Source organism: Scyliorhinus canicula, chromosome 1, assembly GCF_902713615.1.
Source record: "Scyliorhinus canicula chromosome 1, sScyCan1.1, whole genome shotgun sequence".
NCBI lineage: Eukaryota > Metazoa > Chordata > Chondrichthyes > Carcharhiniformes > Scyliorhinidae > Scyliorhinus > Scyliorhinus canicula.
In genome coordinates this window covers 107,304,096-107,325,693 of record NC_052146.1, presented here as the reverse complement: position 1 = coordinate 107,325,693, position 21,598 = coordinate 107,304,096, and the positions used below count along the sequence as shown (strand labels likewise).

At 46.9% G+C, this 21,598-nt stretch overlaps 1 protein-coding gene across 5 annotated transcripts in view; it reads right to left on the bottom strand.

The window, feature by feature from the left end:
- LOC119966005 (parkin coregulated gene protein homolog) overlaps positions 1 to 21,598 on the bottom strand; it is a 433,653-nt gene that overhangs the window by 164,735 nt on the left and 247,320 nt on the right. For all 5 annotated transcript variants that reach the window (XM_038797131.1, XM_038797122.1, XM_038797139.1 and 2 more), the window contains one exon: positions 5,970 to 6,141. In XM_038797131.1, the coding sequence (XP_038653059.1) occupies positions 5,970 to 6,141 (172 nt within the window). The remainder of the gene's footprint in view (positions 1 to 5,969; positions 6,142 to 21,598) is intronic.

Below are 21,598 nucleotides of genomic sequence, written 5' to 3'. Positions count from 1 at the left end.
TTTTCCTGGATGGTGTTGAGGTTCTTGAGTGTTGTTGGAGCTGCACTCATCCAGGCAAGTGGAGAGTATTTCATTACACTTCTGACTAGTGCCTTGTAAATGGTGGACAGGCTTTGAGGGGTCAAGAGGTGAGTTATTCGCCATTGAATTCCTAGCCTTTGACCTGCCCTGGTAGCCACAGTATTAATAGTGCTAGTCAGGTTCAGTTTTCGATCAGGATTTTGATTGTGGGGGATTCAGTCATTGTAATGCCATTGAATGTCATGGGGTGATGGTTTCATAGATTTCATAGAATTTACAATGCAGAAGGAGGCCATTCAGCCCATCAAGTCTGCACCAGCCCCTGGAAAGAGAACCCTACTTAAGCCCCACACCTCCACCCTATCCCCTTTATCCCCATAACCCAGTAAACCCACCTAAACTTTTTGGACACTAAGGGCAATTTAGAATGGCCAATCCACCTAATCTGCATATCTTTGACTGTGGGAGGAAACTGGAGCACCCGGAGGAAACCCACGTAGACACGGGGAGAACGTGCAGACTCTGCACAGACAGTGACCCAAGCCGGGAATCGAACCTGGGACCCTGGAGCTGTGCTAACCACTATGCTACCATGCTGCCCTCGCCCTGATCCTCTTTTGTAGGAGATGGTCATTACCTGGCACTTGTGTGGCATGAAAGTAACTTGCCACTTGTCAGCCCAAACCTGGATATTGTCCAGGTGTTGCTGCATTTGGACTTGGACTGCTTCATTGTCTGAGGAGTCACAAATGGTGTGTGGTTTTCCTCTGGGAGCTCTGATTTCCCCCAACAGTCCAAAGATGTGCCGCTTAGGTGGATTGGCCATACTAAATTTCCCCTTAGTGTAAATTAGGAGGGGTTACAGGGATAGGGTGGGGCAGTGGATCAGGTAGAGGTTTGGTGCAGACTCATTGGACTGAGTGGCCTCCTTCTGCACTGTAAAGATTCTAATTCTCACCAACAGTATCCTGGGAGTGGTGTTTGAATGATGGGGGTGCAGGGAGAGTGTCTATTGATCTGAAACATAACTGGACCAGCCATATACGTGCTGTTGCTACTACAGCAGGTCAGAAACTGGGTATTGTGCAAAGAGTGGCACGCCTTCTGACTGTCAAAAGCCTCTCCACCACCTACAAGGAAAAGGTCAGGAGTGTGGTTGAATATTCTCCACTTAGCTGTTGCAAAATGTGGCAGTGTACTGAGAGTGTTAACCCATTCCATGAAATGCTCACTCTCAAAGCGGTCTTACTGTTAGTGAAGCAAAGTAATATTAAGGCTTTTGCATTGTTTGAATGTCTTTCTTTTAAACCCAAACAATGAACCATATAATTTATAGAAACACCCTCCACCCACCTGATGTTGTGTAGGCAGACAAACTCCCAAGTGTAATAGTTCATTCAAAATTTGATTGGCTCCTCTTATATTTCTGTGCAGAAGAAAATATAAGTTCACACATTTTGTTTCAGTATCCAAAAGATGCTGCCAATCAAATGGTGACCAGACCTCGGCACGGTTCTTTCTGATATTTCCGTCCAGGGAGAAGTTGGACACTCAGTGTGAACATATTCTGAAAGGCCATGATACAGAGTACATTCAATTTTAACTGAGTTGTACAGTGAAAATGTAGCCTGCAATCCATTATTTTAACTATAATTTTTTGATTGCACCTAGTAGATTTTGAAGCGTGGCTGCATTGCGTAGGTTTTAGTGGACACTCATTATTCCATGACGGCTTTATCTACAAACGGTTGATATGTACCTCATTTAAAGCTACTGTTGACTCTCCTAATTGTACAAGGCATATAGTTATGGATTTCAAGCTCTTTCCCTCCTCACGTGCATGATTTACCCCAAATATACAAATTGCAAATTTTGCTATCGCTTTTAATTTTGGGCAACGTCCTTGCAGCTGATCTGGACAGATCTTTTCCTGAAAAATGCTGATAATTGCTGGCTCGTTCTTGCTTTAGAGGTACCATTCAGAGGGAGAGGGGCTCTTCATTTACAACAATCATGGTTCTATGGCCAGGAAACAAGTAAGCATTATTAATTAAATGTTTAAAAAAAACCTCTCCCCTCACAGGCTCGCTTCCTGCACGTGTATTGCAGAGGGGTAAAATTCTGTGCAGCTGTCTGATCAGCAAGGAGTCCTGTCCCTCCCTCCCTGTAACCAGCCTTAATTTCCCTTCTGAAACATCAATGACCAGTGCTCCATGTGAATGTGTCAGGTGTAATAGCATCTAACCCTTGGAAGTGATGAATAGCCTCAGCTGCTGGGATTAGGGGACATGGAACTCTGCCGATACAATGTAAAAGTCACTGTTAGTTCTAATAGGAGCAAGCAAATCTGGTGTAATTCTGGGGGAAACAATGGCGCCTTCAAATTGGAAACTAACGTGATGAAATTCTTGCTATTTTCAAATGTAGGAGAAAAATATCCGGAATAAAGATTTAAAAAAAAAATTCCATACAAAATGCCCTCAACTCCAACAACAAGCATGCACGGAAAGAATCAATAATTTGTAACAGGGCGGTGGAATCTTTTATTGAAGTTGCTTTTAGATGACTTGTTCCATTGTTAGTATTATAAAAGGAAATACTTGCACAGTTGCTGGTCTTCGCATAGTCATTGCTTTGGGCAGCACGGTCGCACAGTGGTTAGCACGCACAGCACCAGGGTCCTGGTTCAATTCCGGCTTTGGGTGGCTGTGTTCTCCCTGTGCCTGCGTGGGGTTCCTCCGGTTTCTTGTCCAACACTCCAAAGATGTGTAGGTTAGGTGGATTGACCATGCTAATTTGTCCCTTTGTGTCCAAAAATGTGGAGGTTAAATGGGGTTGTGGGGATAGGGCGGGAGAATGGACCTGGATAGGGTGCGCTTCTCGGGTGTCGTTGCAGACTCGATGGGCCAAATGGCCTCCTTCTGTACTGTAGGGATTCTATGGTTCTATGTGTTTTGTTCTTTAAGCCTACTGGTTGGGTGCTTCTGAGAATCGGTATTCCATGTCAAATGCCAATGTCACATCACAACAGGGAGGCTTCATCTGTTTCCTCGGGGGCATCCAGTCAATAAGCATTTTATAACGCTGGCAGAATCAGTTCTCCCTAAATATATACTCTTAAGCTCAAGTATATATTCAAAGTTTACCCAGGCTGTATTAATAATATTAAAACTAAACAAATGTAATGAGTCAAGACGATGTGCCATTTGCCAATCTCTCAGAAGTTCTATTACAGCTTTCATATCATGAATTGATTACCAGCCGACTGCAAAACTACCTATTCACTAACGCTCACCAGAGTAAATCTTTAGGAACTGGAACTGCCGGCAACATAACACATTAAGATGCAGACCAAAAACAGTCATCTTCATTACTCATTGTGTAAATGTGGAGCTTACATAAACGTATTATACTGGCTGCTGTCAGACATCGCAGCTTATCGAGCTAAACCTATAGATGAGAACAAGGCAATTACTGTAGCTGGTACAGTGTAATAGTGTCCAGCCACCCAATCATAATGTGACAAAGGGAAAAGCCCATGATGTCAGTCAAAAAGTTATAAATGTTCCAGTATGCATGGGTTTTGCTGCTTTTATCAGGCCCTTTCAATTCTCAAACTCCCTAGTTTGCAGCATTAACCTGTCATAAGTGGAGCTGTAAGCCAATGTAGATGGGAAATTTCCTGTGGAACGTTGGATGACTTGTGGCGTGATGTTAACAAGCCGAAATTAAGCACATTCATTACATTTTCACCTCTGTATGTGTACACAGATTAAAGAGAGCCTTCAGCTTTTGTGCTGATGTATATCCTATGTAACATTTGTTCCAACCACCTGAGGAGGGCTGAATATGACTACCCAAAGAGGGGCTGGTTTAGCACACTGGGCTAAATCGCTGGCTTTTAAAGCAGACCAAGGCAGGCCAGCAGCACAGTTCAATTCCCATACCAGCCTCCCCGAACAGGTGCCGGAATGTGGCGACTAGGGGCTTTTCCCAGTAACTTCATTACTCGTGACAATAAGCGATTTTCATTTTTTCATTTCAGTACCACTCCGGGTCTAACCGTGACAGAGTTTATTGCGAATTTACCAAGGATATGCTTTGCCAATATTGTAGGAGTTCCACATATGCACTTTCAGATGATAAATAATTAGTCACTCTGGTTTTCTGAGCGTAAAGAAAGAACAAGGTAAGTTTATTGAAAGTATTTCTCGGATTTAAAATAAAAACTAGTAAATCGCGACCATGATTCATACGTCACACCCATTCCCTGGGCCCACATTTACCTTCTCAGGTTGGGTACTTTGTACAAAAAGTGGGGGGGGGGATATATTTTAGAGAGAGGGGGAGAAAGACAGCATCTTTGCAGCCTTTCAGTACAGCATTCTGCTTTCTGCTCTGTCTGGCTTGGTAAACAGTTCTTATAGTCCTGATGGCTGTTTATTCCAGAGGAATGTGATTGTCTGTTGCCATTATTTTTTTTTAGAACAGGGTAATTGCATTTTGATGTCACATTTCAGAAACTATTGAAAAGTTTGAGGATAGTGCAAAAGGCACAGGAGATGGGTTCCTCCATGCTCCCAGGGGGTTTGACTGTCTGTTCCTTTTCATTCCACTTGGTAGAATGCAACTTTGTATACAGTAGCTGGCTGGCAGTTTCCCATTGTCTTAATATAATTACAGCTTTAGTTCTTTTAAAACCCAAAACCCAACCAGAAAAAGAAAAATTAAGAAATAGTTTCTTTTTTTTTAAAGCACATCTTCGTAACACATTACATGGTCAATTCTAGCATTTACTTCCAGGCTCATTCCCCCCATTGCTAGGTATTCCTTTAGTTTCCTGTGCCCACCTCATAACCTCTCTACCTTGCTTTCTTCCTTTTTTTAAAAAAACATAGAGTATCCAATTCATTTTTTCCAATTAAGGGTCAATTTAGCGTGGCCAATCCACCTACCCTGCACATCTTTTGGATTGTGGGGTCGAAACCCACGCAAACACAGGGAGAATGTGCAAACTCCCCATGAACAGTGATCCAGAGCCGGATTCGAACCTGGGACCTCGGCGCCGTGAGGCAACCGTGCAAACCACTTGTGACACCGTGCTGCCCTGCTTTCTTCATTTAACACACTCCTTAAAGGCTACATCTCTGATCAAGCTTTTAGTCATCTTGGGCTGGATTCTCTCCTACCCGGCAGGGCGGGGGGTCCCGGCGGGATGGAGTGGCGTGAACCACTTCGGCGTTGGGCCGCCCCAAAGGTGCGGATTTCTCCGCACCTTTGGGGGCCAAACCCTCACCTTGAGGGCTAGGCCTGCGCCGGAGTGGTTGGCGCGCCGCCGGCTGGCGTGGGAAGCCTTTGGCGCCACGCCAGCCAGAGCCTAAGGGACTTCGCCGGCCAGCGGAAGTCCGCACATGCACCATCGCGGAGGCTATGGCCGACACGGAAGGAAAATAGTGCCCCCACGGCACAGGCCCGCCCGTGGATCGGTGGGTTCCGATCGTGGGCCAAGCAACCGTGGGGGCACCCTCCGGGGCCAAATCGCCCCGCGCCCCTCCGCAGTACCCCGGAGACCGCCCGCCACGCCGGTAAGGGAGGTGGTTTGATTCACACCGGCGGGACAGGCATTACAGCAGCGGGACTTCGGCCCATCGCGGGCCGGAGAATCGACCGGCGCGGTGCGATTCCCGCCCCCGCCGAATCTCCGGTGCTGTAGAATTCGGCGGCCGGCGGGGGCGGGATTGAGACTCCAGCCCCTTATCTAATAACTCCTTAAGTGGTTCAGTGTCATGCTTTGTTTTATAATCCTCTTGTGAATTAGCACCTTGGGGCATTTCATGGCATTAAAAGCGCTGTATAAGTATAAGCTGTTGTTCTTTGGAGTCAGTCTCCCGTGCTTTTAAAATATATCTCCACCCCTAAAATATTAAAAACAAAGTTCAATTTCTTACTTTTTATAGGAATGATAAGTTGAGGGATGACAGGAAGGACTTTTGATGCACCATGCTCCAACAGGTCATGGACTCCTTGTCTGGCAAAAAACTCATATGGATGAGTTGTCTCACAAAGGCCATCGAAGAAAAGAGGCAGGTAGTGATGATAATCCAATTTTTCAATTTCGACCTGTAGAAGACAGCAGTGAGTAATTAATCTTTCAGTAATACATGTTCAAAGTTCTGAATTCAAAGAATATACAAACAAGTGCACAAAATAGGAGCTGGGGTAAATTAAACGTTCCCTTGGGCCTACTCCGCCATTCAGTAAAATCATGACTGAAGTAATTGCGGCCTCAACTGCACATTCCTGCCTACTCCTGGTAACCTTTGACTCCCTTGTTGGTCAAGAATCTATCAATCACAACCATAAAAAGTATTGAGTATTGAGTGACCCTGCCACCACCACTCTCTGGGGAAGTGGGGGGGGGGGGGGGGGGGGGGGGGCGGTTCCAAAGACTCATGACACTCAGTCAGACACTCAGACAACCAATTCTCCTCATCTCTGTGTTAAATAGGGGACCCCTTATTATTAAATTCAGTCCCCTACTTCTAGCCAGGCATAAATAAGAAGAACCTTTTTCAACAGGCAGGAGGTTTGGTAACCAGATGTCATGGGAGTGTTCGTTTAAGAAATGTTTTTGTCTTATCACATGGCTTCAGTGATGTCATTGTGTGGGTGGAGCTGGGCTATGGCGCTGGGAGTTGGTTTTACTTTCACTTAGAGTTTGAACTGGTTTGTTCTGCACAGGTTCAAAAGAAGTGTCTCTGTATCTTCATTTTAAAATCTGTTTCCAGACTGCTTGATAACTAAAAACGAAATAATTGCTTTCTGGAAGGAATTCAAACCGGCTGTACTGGGAAGGAAACAGGAGCATCCACACCAGGTCTTGAGTGTTGTGTGCTGGACCACATCTTTTGAAAAGGGGGTACTGGTTTATGGGATCTTGTTATTAAATTGGAACAGTTATAGGGGGAAATTTATTAAGGGTGATACCTAGATTGCTGTTGTTGTGTGGGTATTTATGTTGGGAGTTGATAAAAATGCTTACTGTGTGTGTTTATAAAAATGTTAACTTCATTCGTAGAATAAAGTTTGTTTTTGATTAAAAGTGCTTAAGGCCTCTGTTGAATAACACCTAAAAGGCAGGCCCTTGTGCTCCTTGTACCCACAATCCATAAACAGTTGTAAGTCATGTGAACTCTATGATATACTTTGGAGTTTTCTAAACCCTGGCCCATAACACAAGGCACACAGATTTAAGCGGATGGCATGGAACTGGAGGGGAGATAAGGCCAAGTTTTTGTATGCAGCAAGTTGTTATGATCTAGAGTGTACTGCCGGAAAGGTGGGAGGAAGCAAATTTGATAGTAACTTTAAAAGGCAATTTGATATATATTTAAAAGGAAATATTTATAAGCATAGGAGAAAGAGCAGGGCAATGGTAACAATTGAATAGCACTTCCAAAAAGCTACCACAGATGCAATGGACGGTCTTCATTACCAGCTGAAAAACTGGTGACAGCCTCATGCCGCCTCTTTTTGGGAAGATCCACCAAAGTATACATCCCTCCCTCAGGCACTTGACAGGCCAGTGGTGGGTCTTCCTCTGGATTAAGGACCCTGGGGGGCTGTTGTCCTATCTGTCAAAAGCTGCCAGCCAATCAGAGAATGATGGCTCTATTGATTTGCATCACCACTGGGAGATGATGGCTGCTGCTAGTATGACAACCACGAAAGATCTTTGCTGGATCGTAGGCCACAGGTGGGTGATAGTGGGAAGGGAGTTGAGGAGGAGGCTCTCAGCAGGCATCCTTTCCCAATGCTGGGTCCTGCCACATCCCTCAATCAGGCATCAAGTGTCTTTGAACAAGGGACCCACTCCCTACCCTGCCCACCCAGGAGCCTGCAGGAAACACCGCATGGGTTTGCTTACTGTTAGAACATAGAACATACAGTGCAGAAGGAGGCCATTTGGCCCATCGAGTCTGCGCTGACCCACTTAAGCCCTCACTTCCACCCTATCCCCGTAACCCAATAACCCTTTTTTTGGTCACTAAGGGCAATTTATCATGGCCAATCCACCTAACCTGCACGTCTTTGGACTGTGGGAGGAAACCAGAGCACCCGCCGGGAACCCACACACATACGGGGAGAACGTGCAGACTCCGCACAGACAGTGACCCAGGGGAATCGAACCTGGGACCCTGTTGCTGTGAAGCCACAGAGCTATCCACTTGTGCTACCGTGCTGCTCCTGTTCTCCCTGCATGGCAACTCTCCTACACACTGTTGAGCTAATACCAATGGTGGCAGATTGAGGCCCTTAAGTGGACATTAATTGCCAGCCACAGGCCTTCCTGTCACTGACATAATAGGTGGGAAGTCTCCATCCTGCCTGATTAAATGCACCTCTGCCACCAAACCTGCCACAGGGGAGGTCATTAAATACCGCCCAATGATCAAAATGGCCTTCTTGTCTACTGTATCGCTTGATTATTCTAATAGTTTTGACGATGAATGAATATCCCTCTCCATGCTGAAGCATGAGTGAATCTGACAATAAGATTAATTTTAATTTGCAATTTTGAAGCATACAAGTGAACCACAGAGTAGACATCACAAAAGAGAAGTTTCTGTCCAACCAGTCTGTGCCAACTCTTTCAAAGAGAAAACTTGGCACACTTCCTTGCCCTTTCCCATATCACGAGAATGATTTCTCCTTCCAATATTTGGCCGAATCTCGTTTGAAGGCTGGTATCAAATCTGTATCTGCATCAGCCATTGCATTCCAAAGCCAACGTTGGCTGCAATAATCATATAAAGGACTGCTCTTTCCTGAGGTTTCATCAATATTCGAGACAAGTAGAAGGGCAGAGATTGCATTCTCTCCTGAAAATCACCCCAGTCACTACTTGACTTTAAGACCATTCCTAAATCTAAGCTTGTTTGGGTAGTATGATGGTGCAGTGGTTAGTACTGCTGCCTCACGGTGCTGAGGACCCAGGTTTGATCACGGCCCTCGGTCACTGTCCGATTGGAGTTTGCACATTCTCCCTGTGTCAGCGTGGGTCTCATTCTCACAAACCGAAGGTGTGCACGGTAGGTGGGTTGGCCTCGCTAAAATCCCCCCTTAATTGGAAAAAAAAGAATTGGGTCATTTAAATTTTCAAAAATCTAAGCTCATTCACCAGGCTTTTGCTAATTTCTCAATATCTCTTTCTTTGGCTTAGGCAGCCATTATATTGATTCGGAGGTTTCTCTGCTTTGAAGGTGCTATTCATAATGCTATCAATGTCATTAAATGTTCGTGTTACATTTTGTATCTTGTTTAATCTTTGAAAAGGCTTAGAAAGTGTCAAGTAAGTGTTGTGTTGTGTAAACCAGTGTTCTGTTTAAACTGTTTTGGTTGTGCGTGGCCTGATCTATCACTGCAGCGACCCTCTCAATTTTTTGTGTGGTATTTATCATGGAACAAGGCCTACATGGTACCTTCTGGGCTGCTGTAAGACCGCTTAACAAGAACATTGCTGCCAACCTCATTACAGTCAGTATTTTTCACATTCCATGTTGTTGCTTGTGGTGGGGTGTGGTTGAGGGTGGGTTGGAGGGGGAGGGGAACAAACAAAAACTCATGCTAAAAATATGCAGCAATGACGTGTTGTGCAATGAAAGTGTTACTATGCACTTCCTACATTGTGGGTGTAGTATGGAATTTAAGTTATCTTTCCAACACAGTCCTCCCAGCAGCTGGAGAGGGAGGGTGAGGAATTGGAACAGCAAGTAATGAAAAGTCTGAAGCCATTTAAAATAACTAATTGGTGACCAAAATGTTGTCATCTCCATAATGACAGCAATGGACTTTCCTCATTCTGTCGAATCAAAATAGCTGTCAGAAGATAAAACGTTAGATGTTTTGCAACATAATTTTTAAAAAATTCATCATGGGATGTGGGCATCGCTGGCGTAGCCAGCATTTATTGCCCACCTCTAACTGCCCTCAAGAAGGTAGTGGTGAGCTGACTTCATGGACTGCAGCAGAAATCCTTCAAACAATAAACATGGACTGAATGTTTATTGTTCAAAAAATAAATCAGGAGTTGTATTAATACAACATAGGGGCAGCACGGTAGCATAGTGGTTAGCACAGTTGCTTCACAGCTCCAGGGTGCCAGGTTCGATTCCCGGCTTGGGTCGCTGTCTGTGCGGAGTCTGCACGTTCTCCCCATGTTTACGTGGGTTTCCTCCGGGTGCGCCGGTTTCCTCCCACAGTCCAAAGATGTGCAGGTTAGGTGGATTGGCTATGCTATATTGCCTTTCGTGTCCAAAAATGGTTTGGTGGGATTACAGGGATAGGGTGGAGGTTGAGGGATAGGGTGGAGGTGTGGCCTTAGGTTGGGTGCTCTTTCCAAGGGCCGGTGCAGACCCGATGGGCCGAATGGCCTCCTTCTGCACTGTAAATTCTATGAGATTGCTCTATGAAATTAGGGATCGAGACCAAGTTTTGAGACAAAGCATTTCTTAAGCAATCGTAATCTCTTGAAGAGAAAAGTAAGATGGACATGCATTTTGCTCTACGTTTAAGGAGGCACCATGCTCATGAAAGAATTTGGTAAACCTCTTTTGTGTCTCTCTAAAAAGGAGTTCTGGAGACAGACTTTAGTTGTTTTCATTGTAGGAATGTAAAATTGTACGTTTTCAGCTCAACATGACTAACATTATAAATGTGATGCTCCTTTAATATTATGGCTATGTGAGCATTATTATGGCTATCCAGATAATGGGGGTTTCAAATCCAAAACATAGGTAATACTTATGAATATTTCACACAGAGGAGCTTTGGCTTCCAGACCAGGAACACTTTACAGCAGTGAATATTTAAAAAGTCCTGTCTGTGTATGCAGTGGGTATCTAATGACATCAAATATATTATGCACAATCTTTCAAGTACACCTAATTTCATAAAATATCTTCTGCCTTATTGTATTCCACTGGTACAAGCAGTGAAATTGCAGTGAAATTCAAATGCCAATCTTACAGAAAAAAACTTGCACCTGATAATGCAAATGTGCTCGGGCAAGCAATGATTTGATAATGGCATGCAAGGAAGCTCGAAGATAAGCACGTCATTTTACAATTGCTGCTCTAGTTCATATAGCACGCAGTTATCATTCTCCTTTTTTACTGAGAGTTCAAGGTTATGAGTGGTATTTGCGGAACACAATGCCATAGAGGCAACGGCTGGGCATTTAGGAATTACTACCAGCTATGAATAATTCAACTCCTCATCTCCGCAAATCTCCACATATAAAGAACCCCAACCCCCTATTGAAGAGGCTTCATTGATGTACTGTAGTACACATTTGTTTTTTTGTGTAATTTGTTCAGCAATGTTGGTGTTATAATTGTTAAATAAGGGCAGCACGGTGGCCTAGTGGTTTGCACAACTGCCTCACGGCGCTGAGGTCCCAGGTTCGATCCCGGCTCTGGGTCACTGTCCGTGTCTGCGTAGATTTCGCCCCCACAACCCAAAAATGTGCAGAGTAGGTGGATTGGCCACACTAAATTGTCCCTTAATTGGAAAAAATAATTGGGTAATCTAAATTTTTTTTTAAAAGTCGTTAAATAAACGTAGAACAACCAGTTATACTCAGTAATCATTTTACTCCATCCACGAATTGTGCTGCGCACTCCACAATTTGAATTTCAAAACATATTAAGCAATCAATTTAAACAGCACATCCATTTTTGGGGGGATAAAAACCTGCTCAGTTGAGTTCCAAGGTTTTAATCTTTGCAAGTTCTCACATCTTTTACAGTTACTGAATTTCTTGTTGCGATATATGGCTGGAATTTTATCTTCAAAATTCAGAGTAGTTCAAGGATTTGTGGAACGTTAGTTAAGTTCTGATGGGAGAGAATTAACTTTGCACTCACATTATAGAATGACATGTATGTTCTGCAACTTGAAAACCACGCTGAGGGTGGAATAGTCCCAGAGATTGGCAAAATCTGACTTTGGGTGGGTAACGTGGCATTTGATCTGCTGACGGAATGGCAGCTTTTTGGGCCGCATTGTGCTGCACTTTGTATTAAAGATGCAGAGGCTCAGGTTTCACGCTGGACCGCTGGTGGGCGACCTCTGATTCACCCGCCCCATCATCACCTCTGCGTTTCAGAATCCGGACACTAAAGGCGTCTCTGCACACAGCTAGCACACTTCATGACAGTGCAAGGCGCTAGGAAGTCATGGCTGCCAAACCTGTAGTGATCTCTGTTTATGTAAATACATGAAGGGTTAATGTGCAATCAGTACAGTCAGATGATCACTAGAGGGCAACACTAAGAGCGAGTATATAAACAAGCTCAATCTTTTTTCCCGTTCTCTCCGGGTGTGTTGTACCTCGAGAACAAAAGTATAGTAAGCTCAGAGTGCATAGTATAATATTCATAGTTAATCTCATTCTATCTTGTTTATTTTGACTACTAGTAAAAGTATTGAAGAATCAAACTCACAAGTAAATTGAATAGTTACTCAATAAATTATTTGTTATCACTGGACGACTTTGAGCATTCATCATCAAAGTTAAGTTCAACTCGGCATAAACAAATGAGTAACATATATTACTCCAAAGTAATATAACAAAACCTAGGAAGCATAGTGCCCTGGGAATCCCTTCCTTTCCCTTCCCTTCCATCAGCCCTACATTGAAGCCTGTGCCCGGGAACCACAAGGCGGTAATGAAGAGGAGACAGTGGTGCAGTGCTATTGTCGCAAGACTAATAATCCAGAGACCCAGGGTAATCCTCTGGGAACCTGGATCTCTGGAGTGTACTATCTACAAGATGCACTGCAGTAACTCACCAAGGTTCCTTAGATAGCACCTTCCTAACGCATGACCGCTACCATCTAGAAGGACAAGAGCAGCAGATTCCTGGGAACCCCAGCTGGAGGTTCGCCTCCAAGTCACTCACCATCCTGACTGCGGAATATATCGCCGTTCCTTCACCGTCGCTGGGTCAAAATCCTGGAACTCCCTCCCTCGCAACACAGTGGGTGTACTTACACCACAGGGTTGCTGAGGTTATAAAAGGCAGCTGACCACCACCTTTTGAAGGGCAACCACACTGGCCTAGCCAGCGACGCCACATCCTGTAAATGAATTTAAAAAAGAAGCTGCGATGCAGACTGGCCTCTGAATACTGCAGCCACCCTTCCGCCCTCTGAAGATGCAGAACTGCTCTGCGAGCACTGCAGCTTGAGTGCACTCACCTCTGAGCTCCCCTCTGCTCATTTTGTGCACGCCATTTGAAAACAGCCGCACATTGTGTCGTTCTGACATCGCACCGACGTTGAAGTTGAATTTGATGTGGGTGGAGCAGCACGGTGGCACAGTGGTTAGCACTGCGGCCTCACGGCGCCGAGGTCCCAGGTTCGATCCCGGCTCTGGCTCACTGTCTGTGTGGAGTTGGCACATTCTCCCCACGTTTGAATGGGTTTCGCCCCACAACCCAAAATATGTGCAGCGTAGGTGGATTGGCCAAGCCCACCCACAATGTCCGCCCACTCGCTCCCTCCCCCGCCCTCTCTGCGGCCAGCCCAGACCAGCGCATGTCTCACACCCTTCTGACAGACCACTAAGGCAGGTTGTAACGTCTGTGCGCTAGCCCGTAACAGTATACTGTGTCAACTTATCTGGTGTCTACCTTTTTGGCCTTACGGGCCCTAACGCTAGGCCTAGGTGGATCAGTGGGCGGGATATCAGGAGTGGAGGTGATCTGCTGCGTTTCCCGCCCTGTTACCTGGGTCCCCTTTGGCAGTCGTCTTCTGGCGTGACTGGGCCTGGATGGGCCCGGCTGCTGCTTGGGTGAACCGGGTGTTGTGGTGCCGCCCTGTTCTGCCCACTGCCCACCAGATGTGCCAGGGTCAGGAGGAAGGGAGGGAGTCCAAGGTGCTGTGTTGTTCCCCTGTAGGAGTCACCTGCAGGGGCCCCATCACCTCCTCCTCCCGCGGGATGCCCAATGGCCCCCGGGCTACTCCATGGGACAGGGGTACAAGCGGAGCGAACCTCTGAGGCTCCCCTGCCACTTGGCGCTGGCAGTCCTAGTTGCCCGCACTCGTCTTACCAGGGTCTGTATATCCTGGGTGTGTGCCACATCAGCCAGTGACTGCACCATCTCTCTCTGGGACTGGCCACCTCCTCTGTGTCTGTGCGACGTTGGTCAGTGCCTGGGAAATGCCACCGACGCTCTCAGCCATGGCCCGCTGTGATTGGGCCAGGCTCTGAGGTGCTGCTGCAATGTCCAGGTGGCTGCAGCACATGGCTGACTTGTCCTAGGCCTCAGCCACCGCTTGCGCAGAGTGCCCCAGGCCTTGGACACCCTGATCCATGGCTGATACCTTCCACCCAAGGCCTCCACCATGGAAGCCAGCCCTGCGGTGTTGGCCTGGGTGGCACGCATGGTCGACACCACCTCCTGTTCCTGTACATGGTTGATGCTCGCCGACAACCCCTCACATAGTCCCTGGCTCTAAGACTACATCTCCACAATCGATGGGACCATCCATTCCACAATCCCAAAATCCATCTGGACAGCAGCTAGTCCCTGGGGTCAGCTCCCCCCTCCCAACCTTCCGCCCAATTGGGAGTTCCTACCACCGACTGATGTGGAGAGCATGTGTGGTGCACACCAGCTAGTGTCTCAGGAACCTCTTCACTAAAGTACCCAACTGAGGTAAGTGTCTTGGGATGGTGGAGCGTGTTGGAGGCAGCTGTGTCGGGAGGTCAGTGTCTTTGCAGGGCTCGAGCTCCGGGGTGTCTTGGGATGGGGGGTCGAGAGTTGGTGTCAATGTCGCCGCTGGTTGACACCTGGGGTTGGGGTTGAGGGACAGGAAAAGGGCCTGTGCCATCAGCAGCAGCTCCTGCAAGACACAAACCAAGATGCATGATTGCCTCATGGCCCAGGGAAAGGGGGGTGGAGTGGGTGGAGGGCCCAGGGTTGTGGGGATGTGTGTGGGGAGAGGGGTTGTGTGGGGAGGTGGGGATGACGGTAAGTGTGGGTGTGGGGTAGTGTTTGTGCTGGGTGGGATGGTGGTGGTGGTGGGTGTGAGGGTTTTGTCGGTATGGGGGTGTTGGTGGGGATTGTCATATGTGCCATGGGGAACCGTAACTCAGCGGGGTGTCCTATGGAGTAGCCCGGGGGCCATCAGGCCCTCTGACCATGTGCAGTGCCCTCTGGTCTGTTGTGGTGAGGGGCCGCAGGTCCGGCGGTATTCCTCCAGCCTTCTCCCGCTCTTGGTGGTGGTGAGTGGCCTTCTCCTGCGGCGGGCTGGGAGGGAGGGGACATCAGTAAATTCACACTGTTAGACAGTCCGACACGTGCAGCCCAGGGCTTGGGTAGCTTCCACAAAGCTGGGGCTATTCACCAGCCTGTTCCAAGATAGAGCAGAGAGGAACACGGGGGGGGGGGAGAGGCAAGGAAAGAACCCAGGGGAGTATCGGGGAGAGACTAAAGAGGGGAGAGGGCAGACTCCACCCCTCCCCCCCCTCCAGGAAACCCACAAGGGCAATGGCAGGAATCACATAAGGAAGGAATGAAGTATAACAATACGGCACTGAGGGCAAAAGCTGGTGCCAGGAAGGAGCCCGACTATCAACGGGGGAGGAGGGGGTGTGAGAGGGCCGACAAAAGGAGTGCGTGTAAAGATATATATAAGAAACATCATACTCTGTAAATATTTTGTCAAATTTAAATGTCAGATTGTCAAACTGTTAAAATTGGAAAATGCCATTTAAAACTTGTTACAAGTAAAAAAAACATTTCCTCCTTCATGTGCGCTTCCCTCTTTCAGTTCTCGCTTTCAGTCTATTTCTGTCGATCTCTTTTTATCTCCTCAACATTTGTTGATCATACACTGTGTGGTGATATGATTAGCATAGCTGTCTGCCATTGGGGCAGAACACCGGCTTACCATTGGCCCTAGTCGGTCATGTGCCTCTCGACCGATTGGTCTGAGGCTGAGTTAACCACGCCTCCTTGCCGGGGTATAAATAGTCAAACGCCCGGCGGTCGTCCATTTTATTGTAGACAACCGCAGGGCTAAGTTCTAGTTTATTAAAGCCTAACTTTTGTAAAGCAACTCGTCTCTCGTGCAATTGATGGCTCATCACACTGCCTTCCATTTCCATTTCTTGCTCTCTTCTTTACTTGGGCTGCTTGACTGCCTCACTTTTCCTCTTCTCCATATCCCACAGACCGTTGTATTTTTCCATTTTACTCTCTTGTTTCTGGATTTTTTTAAATTGAATTCGGCATCTGCCGTGGTGGGATACAAACCTGTGTCCCCAGAGCTTTGCCCTGGATCTCTGGTTTACTAATCCAGTGACAATACCACTATGCCATCACCTTCCAGTTAAAATGGTACATCGTCCAACGTGGGGCTCGAACCCACGACACGGAAATTAAGGTTCTCATGCTCCACCGACTGAGCTAGCCCGGCACTATCATCTTTTTTTGCGCTTTAAGCAGCTTTCTTTTCACTTTTTCGTACAGCGCGCAAGCTGCAGCCTGGGGGTGTAGTAGCATTATGAAATCAGGAGAAGCAAAGAGCAGCTGTTAATAACGACAGGGGAAAACAGGGAGGGGGACTTTTGAAAGAGAGCAGGAAGCGGTGTTTTCCAAAGATCACCCAAGAAATGGACAATTGGTGATCAACTTCTTTTGACCATTGATATGTGGCTTTGCCATTCACCTGCAGGTATATATGCAGAGAGGCATGGTAGCACAGTGGTTAGCACTGTTTCTTCATAGTTCCAGGGTCCCAGGTTCGATTCCCTGCTTGGGTCACTGTCTGTCCGGAGTTTGCACGTTCTCCCTGTGTCTGTGTGGGTTTCCTCCGGATGCTCCGGTTTCCTCCCACAAGTCCCAAAAGACGTGCTGTTAGGTGAATTGGACATTCTGAATTCTCCCTCAGTGTACCCAAACAGGCGCCGGATTGTGGCCATTAGGGGCTTTTCACAGTAACTTCATTGCAGTGTTAATGTGAGCCTACGTGTGACAATAAAGATTAATATTATATATCAGAGCTGCCAATTCCAGTTCATCACGGTAGCCTCACGGTAGCATGGTGGTTAGCATCAATGCTTCACAGCTCCAGGGTCCCAGGTTCGATTCCCGGCTGGGTCACTGTCTGTGTGGAGTCTGCACGTCCTCCCCGTGTGTGCGTGGGTTTCCTCCGGGTGCTCCGGTTTCCTCCCACAGTCCAAAGATGTGCGGGTTAGGTGGATTGGCCATGCTAAATTGCCCGTAGTGTAAGGTTAATGGGGGGATTGTTGGGTTACGGGTATGTGGGTTACGTGGGTTTAAATGGGGTGATCATGGCTCGGCACAACATTGAGGGCCGAAGGGCCTGTTCTGTGCTGTACTGTTCTATGTTCTATGTTCTAATAGGAAAAATGTACCAAGCTTACCTAATCCTTATCAGGAAGCCTAGAATGTTAGAGATCAGCAAATGTTCCTGATCACAAGCCGGTGTAAAAAAGGTGCTGGTGTTAATATTAGTAAACATGCCCTAAGCTTCACTGTGATCCTGTTTCTTGTCACAAAACCTCCAAATATTAACTGTCCAGATCGTACTTGAAGGATGGCCACTTCAACAACAACAACTTGCATCTGTATAGCATATTGTTTGCACAGTAAAACACCCAAGTCACTTCATGGGATGGAGGTGTTGTCGGAGAAAAGAAATTGATCCCATGCCATGTAGATTTTAAGGAGAAGTTTGAAGGAGGTCAGAAAGCTGGAGAGAAATTCAGAGTTTAGGGTCTGGAGGCACGGTTCTCAGTCATGGGCTAACCGTTAGGAAGTCGGAGTGAAACGAAAAGTAAAGAATTGGATAAAATAAGAAACTGATGCGCGGCATGGTGGTGCAGTGGTTAGCACTCCGCTGAGGGCCTGGGTTCGATCCCGGCCCTGGGTCACTGTCCGTGTAGAGTTTGCATGTTCTCCCCGTGTCTGCATGGGTCTCACCCCCACAACCCAAAGATGTGCAGGTTAGATGAATTGCCCCTCAACTGGCAAAAAATAATTGGGAACTGTACTCTAAATTTATTAAAAAAAAGAAACTGACAGCGATTTAGCTGCTGAGGGCTTGGGGGTGCAGATTAGCCTCGCAGCAAGGTGAAACATACTTTATTGGGCAAAGTGGAAACTAACAATTTAGAGGCTTAGATCAGTGGTCTTCAAAGTTGGGGGTCGCGGGCGGGTGTTGGGAGGGTTGGGGAGCCGTTGTCCGCAGCGCTCCCAATCGCGCACATCTACGCGCAGCAGCCAGCTTTTCATAATGCCGGCTGCAAGCGGCCACGAACATGTTTAAAAAAATCCAGCCACATTGCGCATGCGCAGAGTGGCCGCTATTTTTTAAAAACGGTTGCAGCTTTTTGTTTTACAAGTTCTGCAGTGGTTTTTATTCATTTATTCATTTATTTTATTCATTTAATTTTTTTTTCATTTACAAGTTCGGCAGGGTTTATTTATTTATTTGATAAAATTTTACAGGAAAAAAATTTAGAACTTTGGACAGATGGAGACTCCATACTTTCCGACACCAGAAGGCTTCACCTTCATCCAACAGGTTCCTTTGGAGGAGCGTGTACGAGGGCCAAAGGGACACAAAACCATTTCCTCCATTTTTGTCAGCAGCAAACAAGGTAAGAGAAAATTGTGGGTTGCACAGGTCGGCCGGCGTGGGTCCCGAAGGTCGGCCGGCGTGGGTCGCGAAGGTCGGCCGGCGTGGGTCGCAAAGGTCAGCCGGCATGGGTCGCGAAGGTCGGCTAGCGTGGGTCGCGAAGGTCGGCCGGCGTGGGTCGCGAAGGTCGGCCGGCGTGGGTCGCGAAGGTCGGCCGGGTTGTGTCTCGAAGATTGGCCGGTTGGTAAAAATGGGTCCCCGGAAAAAAAGTTTGAAGAACACTGGCTTAGATCATAGCCATGGCGAGTTGCAAAGCAGAGCTCTGTTACAGAATCAAGCTATTGTGCAAAAAAGAAAACAGCACATGTCTGTATGTGTGAGACACCATTTTATTGTAAACTAGAAGGAAAGGGTCCAGATTCTCCTTTTCTGAGGCTACTTGCAGAGGATCTGTGGCGTTTCACATGGAAAAAAATCAGCGCCGCCCCTTCACCGATCCTGAGACCGGTGAGGGGCTAGCAGCCGTGCCGCATTAATTTCCCGGCCTCCATGAAATAAACGGCCGAAGAATGGCCGGGTCCGTGGCCGCGCATGCGCACAACGACGATCTGCAGTGGTCGCGCCGTAACACATGGTGCTAGCTGTGCGTCTAACTGACCTGCCAGTTAGTGCCCCCCTGGCCCCCCCCCTGGCCACCTCCACCAGTCCCCCCAGCCCTCGCGGAAGCCCCCCCCCCCCCCCCCGGCCAGCAGCATGGCTCCCGCCTGACTGTGGCGGTGCTGGACACAGTCCGCAGCCACCACGCCAGGTACACCCACACGGCTGACACCACACGGCAACCATGCTGTCGGGAACATGTCCCATCGAGTGCGGAGTTTCGGGGAAGCCCTTCAAGTGATGCGCTGAGGCCGTCCCAATGGCATGTAACATACGGAGGGGCAGAGCATACAAAACCTGCGTCAAACAGGCGCCGCCCCTGATTTTGACGTCAAAAAAGATTCTCCACCCGATCGCTGATTACAAAATCGGCGTCGGGAAACAGAGAATCCCACCCAAGGTCTCCAAAATAAAGCTACAGGTCTTATGTGGCAATCATTTTCAGGATTTGGCTCATAGTGCTAAAACCTATGGGTTGTTATTTTGATGCAAGAGTATTCTCGTAGTTTAGGGAAATAGATAGATTGGATTGGATTTTTTGATTGTCACATGTGCCGAGGTACAGTGAAAAATATTTTTCTGCGAGCAGCTCAAACAGATCATAAAGTACATGAAAAGAAAATAAAAGAACAAGAAAATACATAATAGGCAACACAAGGCACACAATGTAAATACATAGACAACGGCAACGGGTGAAGCAGACAGGAGTGTAGTATTAATCAGGTCAGTCCATAAGAGGGTCGTTTAGGAGTCTGGTAACAGCAGGGAAGAAGCTGTTTTTGAAACTGTTTGTGTGTGTTCTCAGACTTTTGTATCTCCTACCCGATGGAAGAAGTTGGAAGAGTGAGTAAGCTGGGTGGGAGGGGTCTTTGATTATGCTTCCCACTTTCCCCAGGCCGCGGGAGGTGTAGGTGGAGTCAATGGATGGGAGGCGGGTTCATGTGATGGGCTGGGCTGTGTTCACGACTCTCTGAAGTTTCTTGCATTCTTGGGCTAACAGGTAGGTGGCTGCTAGAAAGGGCAGGCAGTCAGTCAGGAATCCCCTGTGACTGTCCTCCTCTCTAACAAGTATATCATTTTGGATATGTTGGGTGGGGGGAAATGCCTATCGGGGGAAAACAACAGCAACAGTCCAAAGATGGGCAGGCTCGGTGGATTGGCTATGCTAAATTGCCCTTAGTGTCCAAAAAAAGGTTAGGTGGGGTTACTAGATTATGGGGATATGGTGGAGGTATGGGTTTAGGTAGGATGCTCTTTCCAAGAGCCGGTGCAGACTCAATGGGCAGAATGGCCTCCTTCTGCACTGTAAATTCTATGATTCTGATTCTAACTGTAATGGGGGATGGAGAAGCGCGGGGATTTCGGAGAACGATATAGGGCTGGAGGTAGCGAGGTGCGAGCCCATGGAGGAACCTGAAAACATTGATGAAAATTTAAAAATTAAGGTGTTGCTTAACCATGAGCCAATGTATACCACTGAACGCAGGGTGATGATGGGTGCACAGGGCTCAGCATGAGTTAGAACATAATCTGTATAAAAGGATTGCATAAACTCCAGTTTAAAGATGAGGGAAGGTGGGAGGCCGGCGAGGTGAGCATTGGTGCATGGATTACCACCAATTTCTCAAGGTAAATTAGGGAGGGGCAATAAATGTTGGCCGAGCCAGCGATGCCTGCATCCCAAGAATGAATAATAAGACTTTTTCAGTGAGGTAATGACAATAACGCCTGTTAATGGAATCGCACCCCCGGCAAAGTCAGTCACTTCAGAAGAGGAAGGACAAAGGAAAAGGAGAACAAATTGGGACGAAAAGCATTGTCAAAGTAATCTTTAATTCTGGCATTAGAATGGGTATTGTATCCACCTCCGATAAGAGTATATAACCGTGATTTTAAAATCAGGCTTGCAGCTTTTTCCAAATCATTTTCTAACTATTCAGTGCTTTCATGGCAAGAACTGACAAGAACAAATGCCCAGTAAATGCATTTTTAAATTAGCTCAGTTTCCTATTCTCGGAATTTCTTTTGTGTTCCTGACATGATTGCATCATTGGGCTACCAAAAGACTATTTCAATCAGGATAGTCATAGACTTTACTGTCAGAATAGTGTTACCATGTCATAAGATGTAAAATACTTCCGAAATTTTTGTGCAGCCTGCTGACTTGCATTTTCAAAGTGTTACAACACTATCCAAATCATTAATGTGACACACAGGAAGCAAATCTTAAATTGTACACTGT